This window comes from Oncorhynchus gorbuscha, linkage group LG09, assembly GCF_021184085.1.
Source record: "Oncorhynchus gorbuscha isolate QuinsamMale2020 ecotype Even-year linkage group LG09, OgorEven_v1.0, whole genome shotgun sequence".
In the NCBI taxonomy this organism is placed as follows: domain Eukaryota; kingdom Metazoa; phylum Chordata; class Actinopteri; order Salmoniformes; family Salmonidae; genus Oncorhynchus; species Oncorhynchus gorbuscha.
The window spans coordinates 6,080,420-6,095,833 of NC_060181.1; the positions used below are offsets into that span (position 1 = coordinate 6,080,420).

The 15,414-nt window shown below is 44.9% G+C and overlaps 1 protein-coding gene across 1 annotated transcript in view; it reads right to left on the bottom strand.

Annotated features, from left to right (window-relative positions):
• Nucleotides 1-207: 207 nt before the first annotated feature.
• The window catches only part of LOC124042657 (regulating synaptic membrane exocytosis protein 3-like), a 69,665-nt gene continuing 54,458 nt past the window's right edge, over nucleotides 208-15,414 (bottom strand). The window contains exons 2-6 of the mRNA XM_046360737.1: nucleotides 11,216-11,357; nucleotides 9,848-9,960; nucleotides 6,621-6,722; nucleotides 1,892-2,031; nucleotides 208-498 (exon numbers count right to left, since the gene is read on the bottom strand). Coding sequence (XP_046216693.1) covers nucleotides 283-498; nucleotides 1,892-2,031; nucleotides 6,621-6,722; nucleotides 9,848-9,960; nucleotides 11,216-11,357 — 713 coding nt within the window. The 3' untranslated portion in view covers nucleotides 208-282. The remainder of the gene's footprint in view (nucleotides 499-1,891; nucleotides 2,032-6,620; nucleotides 6,723-9,847; nucleotides 9,961-11,215; nucleotides 11,358-15,414) is intronic.

Genomic DNA, 15,414 nt, shown 5'->3' on the forward strand with positions numbered 1-15,414 from the left:
TGAGATGGGGCAGGAGGCAGGGATTCTGAGATGGGGCAGGAGGCAGGGACTCTGAGATGGGGCAGGGGACAGGGGATAGGGGGCAGGGGACAGGGGACAGGGATATTGGGCAGTAAGTAACGCTACTATAATGCTATGTTCTGGTAAATCATGTTATCTGACGTAGTTATGGGGATGGATCTGAGGATCAGCGTGTTGGAGTGTGTGTGTGTGTGTGTGTGTGTGTGTGTGTGTGTCTGTGTGTGAGTGTGAGTGTGAGTGTGAGTATATAGTTCTCTCTGTCTAGGTACAAGAGGGGCTGGTGGCACAGCTCTCCAGTGAGGACTGGGACAGTTGCCGTGTGAGGGGTCCGATGCTGGGGTCAGCCAGAGACGAGGTGGGGAACAGCTTGTACCATCCGCTCACCGTGGCACCAAGGTCCAACTCATCCAGCATGATCTGAGCCATGCCCATGAAACACTTGTGGTCCATCCTCCCATAGTCACCCCACACAATCACCTGGGAGAGAGAGAGGGGGGAGAGAGAGAGAGAGAGAGAGAGGGGGGGCAGAGAGAGAGAGAGAGGGGGAGATAGAGGTGGGGAGAGAGAGAGAGGAGAGAGAGAGAGAGAGAGAGAGAGAGAGAGAGAGAGAGAGAGGGGGGATAGATAGAGGTGGGGAGAGAGAGAGAGAGAGAGAGAGAGAGAGAGAGAGAGAGAGAGAGAGAGAGAGAGAGAGAGAGAGAGAGAGAGAGGGAGAGAGGGGGAGGTAGGATGAGAGAGGTGGGGAGAGAGAGAGAGAGAGAGAGAGAGAGAGAGAGAGAGAGAGAGAGAGAGAGAGAGAGAGAGAGAGAGGGAGGGAGGGGGGAGGGAGATAGAGGTGGGGAGAGAGAGAGAGAGAGAGAGAGAGAGAGAGAGAGAGAGAGAGAGAGAGAGAGAGAGAGAGAGAGAGAGAGAGAGAGAGAGAGAGAGAGAGAGAGAGAGGGGAGGGAGGGGAGGGAGGTGGGGAGAGAGAGTGAGAGAGGAGGGGAGGGAGGGGAGGGAGGTGGGGAGAGAGAGAGTGAGAGAGAAGGGGAGGGAGGATGAGAGAGGTAGGGAGAGAGAGAGAGAGAGAGGGGGAGGAGAGAGAGAGAGTGAGAGAGGGGAGGAGAGAGAGAAGAGGGGCGGGAAATGAAGTCAAGAAATACGAAATTTGGTGGAGAAGAAAACATGTATTTTCACTATCCGGCCATGCAAGACGAACATATAGGGTTCTGGAACCACAAAGACGAACATATGGGGTTCTGGAACCACAAAGACGAACATATATATGGTTCTGGAACCACAAAGACGAACATATAGGATTCTGGAACCACAAAGATGAACATATAGGGTTCTGGAACCACAAAGACAAACATATAGGGTTCTGGGACCACAAAGATGAACATATAGGGTTCTGGAACCACAAAGATTAACATATAGGGTTCTGGGACCACAAAGATGAACATATAGGGTTCTGGGACCACAAAGACGAACATATAGGGTTCTGGAACCACAAAGACAAACATATAGGGTTCTGGGACCACAAAGATGAACATATAGGGTTCTGGAACCACAAAGATGAACATATAGGGTTCTGGAACCACAAAGATGAACATATAGGGTTCTGGAACCACAAAGATGAACATATAGGGTTCTGGAACCACAAAGATGAACATATAGGGTTCTGGGACCACAAAGATGAACATATAGGGTTCTGGAACCACAAAGATGAACATATAGGGTTCTGGGACCACAAAGATGAACATATAGGGTTCTGGAACCACAAAGATGAACATATAGGGTTCTGGGACCACAAAGACGAACATATAGGGTTCTGGAACCACAAATCCTATTTCTACCACTTCAAGATTTCTAGATATAGCTAGGTATTTACCTGTAGGACTTTGGCCTGAGGACTCTCTTCAAACAGCAGGGCCTGTTGGTAGGAGGGGTCTAGAGTCTTCTTCACCACTCTGGTCTTCTTCTTAGCCAGACATGCCCCATTCTCCAACACATACACCTTTACATAGGTTGCTGCAGGAAATGAATAATACAGTTATTTAAATTCTGAGTGAAAGTGCAGGGCGCCAAATTCAAAACAACAGAAAGCCCATAATAAAATCTCCTCAAACATACAAGTATTTCACACCATTTTAAAGATAAACTTGTTGTAAATCCAGCCACAGTGTCCAATTTCAAAAATGCTTTACGACGAAAGCAAACCAAACGATTATGTTAGGTCAGTACCTAGTCACAGAAAAACACAGCCATTTTTCCAGCCAAAGTGAGGAGTCACAAAAATCAGAAATAGAGATACAATTAATTACTAACCTTTAATGATCTTCATCAGATGACACTCATAGGACTTAATGTATACATGGATGTTTTGTTCGGTAATGTTCATATTTGTATCCAAAAATCTCAGGTTACATTGGTGCGTTATGTTCAGTAGTTCCAAAACATCCGGTGATTTTGCAGAGAGCCACATCAATTTACAGAAATACTCATCATAAACACTGATAAAAGATACAAGTGTTATGCATGGAATTTTAGATCCACTTCTCCTTAATGCAACCGCTGTGTCAGATTTCAAATAAGCTTTACCGAAAAAGCAAACCATGCAATAATCTGAGTACAGCACTCAGACAACAAATCAAGCCATACAGATATCCGCCATGTTGTGGAGTCAACAGAAGTCAGAAATAGCATTATAAATATTCACTTACCTTTGATGCTCTTCATCAGAATGCACTCCCAGGAATCTCAGTTCCACAAAAAAATGTTTGATTTGTTCAATAAAGTCCATCATTTATGTCCAAATACCTCCTTTTTGTTCTCGCGTTTAGTTCACAATCCAAACTCACGAGGTGCGGGCGAAAGTTCAGACAAAAAGTCATATTACAGTTCGTAGAAACATGTCAAATGAAGTATAGAATCAATCCTTATGAACATAAATCTTCAACAATGTTTCAACCAGAGAAATCCTTTGTCTGTAGAAATGTGATGGAACACAGGTCGCTCTCACGTGAGAGCGCGTGATCAGCTCATGCCACTCTGGCAGACCTCTGACTCATTCAGCGCCCATTCCCCCCTCCTTCACAGTAGAAGCATCAAGCAATGTTCTAAAGACTGTTGACATCTAGTGGAAGCCTTAGGAAGTGCAATATGACCCCATAGACACTGTATATTGGATAGGCAACGACTTGAAAAACTACAAACCTCAGATTTCCCACTTCCTGGTTGGATTCTTTCTAAGGTTTTTGCCTGCCATACGAGTTCTGTTAAACTCACAGACATCATTCAAACAGTTTTGGAAACTTCAGAGTGTCTTCTAACCAAATGTACTTATTATATGCATATTATAGCTTTTAGGACTGAGTAGCAGGCAGTTTACTCTGGGCACCATTTTATCCAAGCTACTCAATACTGCCTCCCAGTCCCAAAGAAGTGAAGGAGCCTTCTAGACTCGGTGCTCTGGTACCGCTTGTAGCTTGTATCGACTTGGGTCACTGGAGTCTTTGACAATTTCTTGGGCCTTCCTCTGACACCGCCTAGTATATATGTCCTGGATGGCAGGAAGCTTGGCCCCAGTGATGTACTGGGCTGTATGCACTACCTTCTGTAGCTCCTTACGGTCGGATGCCGAGCAGTTGCCGTACCAGGCGGTGAAGCAGGATACTGTCGATGGTGCGGCTGTAGAACTTTGAGGATCGGGACCCATGCCAAATCTTTTTAGTCTCCTGAGGGGGAAACGGCATTCCAGTGCCTTTTTCACGACTGTCTTGGTGTGTTTGGACAATGATAGTTTGTTGGTGATGTGGACACCAAGGAACTTAAAACTCTCGACCCGCTACACTACAGCCCCGTCGATGTGAATGGGGGCGTGTTCGGCCCTCCTTTTCCTGTATTCCACGATCATCTCCTTTGTCTCGCTCACATTGACGGAGAGGTTGTTGTCCTGGCACAACACTGCCAAGTCTCTGACCTCCTCCCTACAAGGGCGGTCTCGTTGTTGTCGGTGATCAAGCCTACTGCCGATGTGTCATCGGCAAACTTAATTATGGTGTTGGAGTCGTGCCTGGCCACGCAGTCGTGGGTGAACAAGGAGTACAGGAGGGGACTAAGCAAGCACCCCTGAGGGGCCCCCGTGTTCAGGATCAGAGTGGCAGATGTGTTGTTGCTTACCCTTACCACCTGGGGTCGGCGCATCAGGAAGTTCAGGATCCAGTTGCAGAGGGAGGTGTTTAGTCCCAGGGTCTTTAGCTTAGTATTGAGCTTTGTGGGCACTATGGTGTTGAACGCGGAGCTGTAGTAAATGAATAGAATTCTCACATAGGTGTGCGATTGAGATTGCATCATCTGTGAATCAGTTGGGGTGGTATGCGAATTGGAGTGGGTCTAGATATGATGGTGTTAGGTATTACAGACTTGGACAGGGAGAAGTTGAAATTGTTAGTGAAGACACTTGCCAGTTGGTCCGTGCATGCTCTGAGTACACGTCCTGGTAATCCGTCTGGCCCCACGGCCTTGTGAATATTGACCTGTTTAAAGGTCTTGCTCACATTGGCTACGGAAAGCGCAATCACACAGCCGTCCAGAACAGCTGGTTCTCTCATGCATGCTTCAGTGTTTTTTGCCTAGAAGCGAGCATAAAATGCATTTAGCCCATCTGGTAGGCTTGCGTCACTGGGCAGCTCACGGCTAGGTTTTTCTTTGTAGTCCGTAATAGTTTGCAAGCATTGCCACAGCCGACGAGCGTCAGAGCCTGTATAATAGGATTCAATCTTAGTTCTGTATTGACGCTTTGCCTGTTTGATGGTTCGTCCGAGGGCATGAACACCTACAGCACCCAATGTCACAGGAAGGCCAAAAAAATCATCAAGGACATAACGGCCTGTTCACCCCGCTATCATCCAAAAGGAGAGGTCAGTACAGGTGCATCAAAGCTGGGACCGAGAAACTGAAAAACAACTTCTATCTCAAGGCCGTCAGACTATTAAGTTGCCATCACTAGCCGGCTTCCACCCAGTTACGCAACCCTGCACCTTAGAGGCTGCTGCCCTATATACAGACTTGGAATCACTGGTCACTTTAATAATGGAACACTAGTCACCTTAATAATGTTTACATACTGCTTTACTCATCTCATATGTATATACTGTATTCTATTCTACTGTATTTACTAACTAGTCACCTTAATAATGTTTACATACTGCTGTACTCATCTCATATGTAAATACTGTATTCTATTCTACTGTATTTACTAACTAGTCACCTTAATAATGTTTACATACTGCTGTACTCATCTCATATGTAAATACTGTATTCTATTCTACTGTATTTACTAACTAGTCACCTTAATAATGTTTGCATACTGCTGTACTCATCTCATATGTTAATACTGTATTCTATTCTACTGTATTTACTAATTAGTCACCTTAATAATGTTTACATACTGCTGTACTCATCTCATATATATATACTGTATTCTATTCTACTGTATTTTAGTCTATGCTTTACTCATCTCATATGTATATACTGTATTCTATTCTACTGTATTTTAGTCTATGCTTTACTCATCTCATATGTATATACTGTATTCTATTATACTGTATTTACTAACTAGTCACCTTAATAATGTTTACATACTGTATTCTATTCTACTGTATTTTAGTCAATGCCACTCTGACATTTTTCAATCTAATATTTATATATTTCTTAATTGCATTCTTTGACTTCTAGATTTGTGTGTATTGTTGTGTATTGTTAGATACTACTGCACTGTTGGAGCTAGGAACACAAGCATTTCAATACACTCTCAATAACACGTGCTAAATATGCGTATGTGATTAACAGCATTTAATTTGATTTGACCTGGGATGAATAAATGAACAACAAAGGTACATAGGTTTGTATTGTACCTGGGATGAACAATAAAGTTGGGTAGGTTTGTATTGTACCTGGGATGAACAATAAAGTTGGGTAGGTTTGTATTGTATCTGGGATGAACAATAAAGTTGGGTAGGTTTGTATTGTACCTGGGATGAACAATAAAGTTGGGTAGGTTTGTATTGTACCTGGGATGAACAATAAAGTTGGGTAGGTTTGTATTGTACCTGGGATGAACAATAAAGTTGGGTAGGTTTGTATTGTACCTGGGATGAACAATAAAGTTGGGTAGGTTTGTATTGTACCTGGGATGAACAATAAAGTTGGGTAGGTTTGTATTGTACCTGGGATGAACAATAAAGTTGGGTAGGTTTGTATTGTACCTGGGATGAACAATAAAGTTGGGTAGGTTTGTATTGTACCTGGGACAAACAATAAAGTTGGGTAGGTTTGTATTGTATCTGGGATGAACAATAAAGTTGGGTAGGTTTGTATTGTACCTGGGAAGAACAATAAAGTTGGGTAGGTTTGTATTGTACCTGGGACAAACAATAAAGTTGGGTAGGTTTGTTTTGTACCTGGGACAAACAATAAAGTTGGGTAGGTTTGTATTGTACCTGGGATGAACAATAAAGTTGGGTAGGTTTGTATTGTACCTGGGATGAACAATACAGTTTGGTAGGTTTGTATTGTACCTGGGATGAACAATACAGTTCTGTAGTTATGTATTGTACCTGGGATGTTCTTTGACCCTGGTTTAGGGGTCAGTCCTCTGGCCTGGTTGATCTCCACCTCTAGCTGGCCTCCTCTGTCCACCATACCCACATGGACGTCACCTACAGGAGGAAAACACACACTTGTTAAACACACTTGCTACACACACTCTTCACGTTTAGGGGCAGAGGATTTGACATGTAACTTGGCCAGGAGAAGCTCTGGGCCTAGTTATAGCCCAGAACTGAGACCCTTTTCCAGGTCAGATCAGGTCACATTCTGCCCCTATTACATATATTATTATTATTATTATTATATCTGATCACTGTTGTTTCAACTTGCAGTACCAGTGTTGATCAGCAGGGAGAGACAGAACGCTTCCAGTCTGTTATAACGTCTGTTCCACTGTCCTCACAATGATTTACCAAGTGATTGTGGCATAGAATTCTCATAATTTATTTTTAACTCATAAAAGAAAGAAAAAAACACATCGGAAGGATATGCGGAGTCATCCCCCTATTCATACACCATCTGGTATCTAATGTAGAGTCATCCCCCTATTCATACACCATCTGGTATCTAATGTAGAGTCATCCCCCTATTCATACACCATCTGGTATCTAATGTAGAGTCATCCCCCTATTCATACACCATCTGGTATCTAATGTAGAGTCATCCCCCTATTCATACACCATCTGGTATCTAATGTAGAGTCATCCCCCTATTCATACACCATCTGGTATCTAATGTAGAGTCATCCCCCTATTCATACACCATCTGGTATCTAATGTAGAGCCATCCTTCTATTCTATTCATACACCATCTGGTATCTAATGTAGAGTCATCCCCCTATTCATACACCATCTGGTATCTAATGTAGAGTCATCCCCCTATTCATACACCATCTGGTATCTAATGTAGAGTCATCCCCCTATTCATACACCATCTGGTATCTAATGTAGAGTCATCCCCCTATTCATACACCATCTGGTATCTAATGTAGAGTCATCCCCCTATTCATACACCATCTGGTATCTAATGTAGAGTCATCCCCCTATTCATACACCATCTGGTATCTAATGTAGAGCCATCCTTCTATTCTATTCATACACCATCTGGCATCTAATGTAGAGCCCTCCTTCTATTCTATTCATACACCATCTGGCATCTAATGTAGAGCCATCCTTCTATTCTATTCATACACCATCTGGCATCTAATGTAGAGCCATCCTTCTATTCTATTCATACACCATCTGGCATCTAATGTAGAGCCATCCTTCTATTCTGTTCATACACCATCTGGCATCTAATGTAGAGCCCTCCTCCTATTCAAACACCATCTGGTATATTTAGATCAGCAAACACTGAAGGGGGAGGAGCTAGACAGTGCATTCGGGAAAGTTTTCAGAGCCCTTGACTTGTTCCACATTTTGTTACGTTACAGCCTTATTCTAAAATGGATAACATTTATTGAATTAGTGAACACAATACCCCATAATGACAACACAAAAAAACATTTATTTATTTATTTATTTATTTACACAGAAACACCTTATTTCGTAAGTATTCAAAACCCTTCGCTATTGTACGAATATTTTAAAATAATACACGAAGCAGAGGACGAGAGGTCGAGAGGGAATTAACGATCGATGGGTCAGAGACATGGACGGAATGTGTTTAGGCATTGAGCCTGAAACAGGATACTTGTTATTTGGCCATTGGCCCAGTTTTATTGCAAGGAATTCAAAATGGTCAACCACATGCTAGGGTTGGGTTATAAAACTACATGCTCTCCCTTTGTTCTGTGGAGAGAATCACTGAGGACAGGGGAGAATAAACATCTACCTCTCAGTATAAGATCTATGATTTATCCTCTTAGAATATATCTACCCCCCCCCCCTGATTTGCTTTGGGGTCTGTGTTATTGAAGAGTAACATCAACTGCTAACACAACGAGTTTCGAAATTGAGATGTTTCTACAACTTGACTGGAGTCCCCCTGTGGTAAAAACAATTGTTTGGACATGATTTGGATCTGGGGAAGGGTAACAAAACATTTCTGCAGCATTGAAGGTTCCCAAGAACACAGGGGTCTCCATCATTCGTAAATGGAAGAAGTTTGGAACCACCAAGACTCTTTCTAGAGCTGACCGCTCGGCCAAACTGAGCAAATGGGGAAGAAGGGCGTAGGTCAGGGAGAGTTCCTCTGTGGTGATGGAGGTCCTCTGTGAGAACCTTCCAGAATGACAACCATCTCTGCAGATGGTTGTCCACCAATCAGGACTTTGTGGTAGAGTGGCCAGACGGAAACCACTCTTTAATAAAAGTCACATGACAGCCGGCTTGGAGTTTGCCAAAAGGCACCTAAAGGACTCTCAGTCCATGAGAAACAAGATTCTCTGGTCTGATGAAACAAAGATTGTACTCTATGGCCTGAATGCCAAGAGTCAAGTCTGGAGGAAACCTGGCACCATCCCTACGGTGAAGCCTGGTGGTGGCAGCATCATGCTGTGGGGATGTTTTTCAGCGGAAGGTACTGGGAAAGATGAACGGATGGTGGGAAAGATGAATGGAGCAAAGTACAGAGAGATCCTTGATGAAAACCTGCTCCAGAGCACTCAGCACCTCAGACTGGGGTGAAATTTCACCTCCAACAGGACAACGACCCGAAGCACACAGCCAAGACAACGCAGGACAAGTCTCTGAATGTCCTTGTGGCCCAGCCAAAGCCTGGACTTGAACCCGATCGAACATCTCTGGAGAGACCTGAAAATAGCTGTGTAGCGACGATCCCCATCCAACCTGACAGAGCTTTAGAGGATCTGCAGAGAAGAATGGGAGAAACTCCCCAAATACAGGTGTGCCAAGCTTGTAGCGTCATACCCAAGAAGACTAGAAGCTGTAATCGTTGCCAAAGATGCTTCAACAAAGTACTGAGCAAAGTGTCTGAATACTTATGTAAATATGATATCAGTTTTTTTATTTATAATAAATTAGCAAAAATAACAAAAAAACTGTTTTTGCTTTGTCATTTTGGTGTATTGTGAGTAGATTGATGAGGGAATTTTTTTTTTAGAATGAAATGAATGAAAATGTGGGAAAAGTCAAGGGGTCTGAATACTTTCCGAAAGCTAGAGTAAGGTTAGAGTAAAGCTAAAGTAAAGCTAGAGTAAAGCCATAATTGCATATATTATACTATCACATCACAGAAGCTGTTTTCAGACAGAGACTCCAATGATCTGATTTACCCATGGAGGGAGTGGCTAGTGTCTGTCGGCCTACGATCTGGGCGGGGCCTAGTCCATCCAGGAAGTCACTAAACTGGCTCTCTGGACCCATACGAGTAGGGGGGAAGATAAACCTAGAGGAGGGAGAGAATGAACGAGTGATGGTTAGATGGTGGTTTCATTAATGACATGTAGCAGGAGACAGTGAGGGCTACAACATGGGCTGAACCACAGGTCCAGTGGTGGAGAGCTGGGCCGTTGAGAACAGGCAGAACAACGCTCCCGTACAACAGTTACAGAACTAGTAATATATGAGTAACATAAGTTATGTCTGCGTTGTTGGAGTTGATGCTGCCGTGGGTGGAAACATGGCATATGTAGTATTATTTAGTATTGTCTAGAACTAAGGTAGTATTTATAACGTACATTCTGTCAAAGCTGTCAGAGTTGGTGCTGGATGGACAGATGGATGGTAATATAATGACAGATGGATGGAAACATAATGATGGAAGGATGGATGGAAATATAATGATAGATGGATGGTAATATAATGATAGATGGATGGAAATATAATGATAGATGGATGGTAATATAATGACAGATGGATGGAAACATAATGATGGAAGGATGGATGGAAATATAATGATAGATGGATGGTAATATAATGATAGATGGATGGTGATATAATGATAGATGGATGGTAATATAATGATAGATGGATGGTAATATAATGATAGATGGATGGTAATATAATGATGGATGGATGGTAATGGATGGTAATATAATGATAGATGGATGGTAATATAATGATAGATGGATGGTGATATAATGATAGATGGATGGTAATATAATGATAGATGGATGAAAATATAATGATAGATGGATGAAAATATAATGATAGATGGATGGTAATATAATGATGGATGGATGGTAATATAATGATAGATGGATGGATGGAAATATAATGATAGATGGATGGTAATATAATGATAGATGGATGGATGGTAATATAATGATAGATGGATGGTAATATAATGATAGATGGATGGTAATATAATGATAGATGGATGGTGATATAATGATAGATGGATGGTAATATAATGATAGATGGATGAAAATATAATGATAGATGGATGGTAATATAATGATGGATGGATGGTAATATAATGATAGATGGATGGATGGAAATATAATGATAAATGGATGGTGATATAATGATGGATGGATGGTGATATAATGATGGATGGATGGTAATATAATGATAGATGGATGGTGATATAATGATGGATGGATGGTGATATAATGATAGATGGATGGTGATATAATGATGGATGGATGGTGATATAATGATAGATGGATGGTGATATCATTACAGTATTAGTAACGTACGTTCCGTCTGAGCTGTTGGAGTTGGTGCTATCGTCGGTGGACTCCTTGCTACCCTGTCGCGTGACTCGGTTTCTCATCTCCACAGCGATGCCCGTCTCCGTGCTCCGTCTGATCGTACTGCGTAACTTCTTCGCTCGTTCTTCTGGAGATAAGATGTCAGAGGTCAGGGGTTAGAGGTTAAAGTTTAGGGGTTTAAAGGACCGCTCAAGACCATTCAGAATACTTCTTGTATCTAGCATCGAAGTAGTGTATCTGACAACAATGAGTCAAGATTTCAAGGTACCCTATGCAGAAATCGCTCCGCCATTTCATGTTTGCTAAAATACAAATAGTTAACCTCATATTTCTGTTTATGTGACAAAACAAAGCATAGAGAATGTAGATAATCATTGAAACATCTAAAACGCTGTGAAATATATTTTCAATTACCAAAAATATTGTATTTTTAGCTGTTTGAGGGTGGTGTACAAAACTTCAAGTAAAAAATGCAAAATCTAAAATTAAGAACAGGAACCATAGAAATATAGGACATATAACAGGCCTGTCCTCTACACTGAAACATTCACACTAGTTTCCCATCAGTTCCACCAGAGGCCTGTCCTCTAGTCTCAAGCATTCACACTAGTTTCTCACACTCTCTCATTCTCTTTCTCACCAAATCTCTCTCTCTTTACTCTCTATCTCCATCTCTCTCTCCACCCTCTCCCTCTATCTCACACCATAGTAAATCAGCAATGGAAAGGATGGATGTATGAAGAAGGGAACAAAGAAAGACTGTTTATGCTAAGAGAAAATCTCCACGGCTAGCTCTCTGCTGCATCTCCCCGGGCTAGCTCTCTGCTGCATCTCCCCGGGCTAGCTCTCTGCTGCATCTCCCCGGGCTAGCTCTCTGCTGCATCTCCCTGGGCTAGCTCTCTGCTGCATCTCCCTGGGCTAGCTCTCTGCTGCATCTCCCCGGGCTAGCTCTCTGCTGCATCTCCCCGGGCTAGCTCTCTGCTGCATCTCCCCGGGCTAGCTCTCTGCTGCATCTCCCCGGGCTAGCTCTCTGCTGCATCTCCCCGGGCTAGCTCTCTGCTGCATCTCCCCGGGCTAGCTCTCTGCTGCATCTCCCCGGGCTAGCTCTCTGCTGCATCTCCCCGGGCTAGCTCTCTGCTGCATCTCCCCGGGCTAGCTCTCTGCTGAAAAAAATACACTAATCTCCTCACATGCACACAAACACACACACACAAAAACACACACGCGGACAAACACAGCGATCGATGTGGGGATATTAATGGAGTTAGTATGTGGGAGGTCTAGGGGGGAGACAGTGGACCCTGGTGATTTAGAGTATGGGGAGCTAAATATATATATATTTTTTTTTACATATATTTTTCTTTATTATTTTCCCTAACCCTACCATCCCTTCTCTAATTGCAGTAAACTAATGGACAACAACACTTAGGCTTCTACTTCCAGTTTATACATACTATATACATGTTACGGACACAGTATATTTTACATTAGTTATCTATTGTTTGTTTTTAATCACATCCTTCAGCTCAACCCCTCCCATCTATCTCTGACCACCATCCAGTCCGACCCTTCAGATCCCCTTAACCCCTTCCATCTATCTCTGACCACCATCCAGTCCGACCCTTCAGCTCCCCTTAACCCCTCCCATCTATCTCTGACCACCATCCAGTCCGACCCTTCAGCTCCCCTCAACCCCTCCCATCTATCTCTGACCACCATCCAGTCCAATCCTTCAGCTCCACTCAACCCTCCCATCTATCTCTGAACACCATCCAGTCCTTCAGCTCCACTCAACCCCTCCCATCTATCTCTGACCACCATCCAGTCCCATCCTTCAGCTCCACTCAACCCCTCCCATCTATCTCTGAACACCATCCAGTCCTTCAGCTCCACTCAACCCCTCCCATCTATCTCTGAACACCATCCAGTCCCATCCTTCAGCTCCACTCAACCCCTCCCATCTATCTCTGAACACCATCCAGTCCTTCAGCTCCACTCAACCCCTCCCATCTATCTCTGAACACCATCCAGTCCCATCCTTCAGCTCCACTCAACCCCTCCCATCTATCTCTGAACACCATCCACTCCTTCAGCTCCACTCAACCCCTCCCATCTATCTCTGAACACCATCCACTCCTTCAGCTCCACTCAACCCCTCCCATCTATCTCTGAACACCATCCAGTTTCTATTTTCCATATATTTTTCAACGTTGCTGTTTCACTAAAGTTCCGAACCTTTTTATTCTCATAGAATTAAAGATAAACCGTTTTGAGTCCAGCGTTGTTTTGTGAATTCATAAACCATGTGCCATGGAATCAGTACATCCAAAATCTCTTCCCAACTATTTTGCAATCTTTATGGCACAGCTGTCAATTCGTTGGTCCTGAAATGAAACTGGTATACTTTTTTATTTATTACAATTTTCTTTAGCCAATGATGGTCTCTAATGCAGACAAGTTCCTTACGTTCTTCCCCTTCCCCTTCCACTACCACCTCCACTTCCCCTTCCCCTTCCACTACCACCTCCACTTCCACTTCCCCTTCCCCTTCCCCTTCCACTACCACCTCCCCTTCCCCTTCCCCCCCTTCCACTACCACCTCCACTTCCCCTTCCCCTTCCCCTTCCCCTTCCACTACCACCTCCACTTCCCCTTCTCCCTTCCACTTCTCCTTCCACTACCACCTCCCCTTCCCCTTCCACTACCACCTCCCCTTCCCCTTCCACTACCACCTCCCCTTCCCCTTCCACTACCACCTCCCCTTCCCCTTCCCCTTCCCCTTCCCCTTCCACTACCACTTCCCCTTCCCCCCCTTCCCCTTCCCCTTCCACTACCACCTCCACTTCCCCTTCTCCCTTCCACTTCTCCTTCCACTACCACCTCCACTTCCCCTTCCCCTTCCCCTTCCACTACCACCTCCCCTTCCCCTTCCCCTTCCACTACCACCTCCCCTTCCCCTTCCCCTTCCCCTTCTCCTTCCACTACCACCTCCACTTCCCCTTCCCCTTCCCCTTCCACTACCACCTCCCCTTCCCCTTCCACTTCTCCTTCCACTACCACCTCCACTTCCCCTTCCACTTCCCCTTCCACTACCACCTCCACTTCCCCTTCCCCTTCCACTACCACCTCCCCTTCCCCTTCCACTTCTCCTTCCACTACCACCTCCACTTCCCCTTCCCCTTCCACTACCACCTCCACTTCCCCTTCTCCCTTCCACTTCTCCTTCCACTACCACCTCCACTTCCCCTTCCCCTTCCCCTTCCACTACCACTTCCCCTTCCCCCCCTTCCACTACCACCTCCACTTCCCCTTCTCCCTTCCACTTCTCCTTCCACTACCACCTCCACTTCCCCTTCCCCTTCCACTACCACCTCCACTTCCCCTTCCACTTCTCCTTCCACTACCACCTCCACTTCCCCTTCCCCTTCCACTACCACCCCTCCCCTTCCCCTTCCACTTCTCCTTCCACTACCACCTCCCCTTCCCCTTCCACTACCACCTCCCCTTCCCCTTCCACTTCTCCTTCCACTACCACCTCCACTTCCCCTTCCCCTTCCACTACCACCTCCCCTTCCCCTTCCACTTCTCCTTCCACTACCACCTCCACTTCCCCTTCCCCTTCCACTACCACCTCCACTTCCCCTTCCACCTCCACTTCCCCTTCCCCTTCCACTACCACCTCCCCTCCCCTTCCACTTCTCCTTCCACTACCACCTCCACTTCCCCTTCCCCTTCCACTACCACTCCCCCCCTTCCACTTCTCCTTCCACTACCACCTCCACTTCCCCTTCCCCTTCCCCTTCCACTACCATTTCCACTTCCCCTTCCCCTTCCACTTCCCCTTCCACTACCACCTCCACTTCCACCTCCCCTTCCCCTTCCACTTCTCCTTCCACTACCACCTCCCCTTCCCCTTCCCCTTCCACTTCCCCTTCCCCTTCCACTACCACCTCCCCTTCCCCTTCCACTACCACCTCCACCTCCCCTTCCACTTCCCCTTCCACTTCTCCTTCCACTACAACCTCCACTTCCCCTTCCACTTCCACTACCACTTCCACTACCACCTCCACCTCCCTCCCCTTCCACTACCACCTCCACCTCCCCTTCCACTTCCCTCCCCTTCCACTACAACCTCCACTTCCCCTTCCACTTCCCCTTCCACTAACACTTTCCCTTCCCCTTCC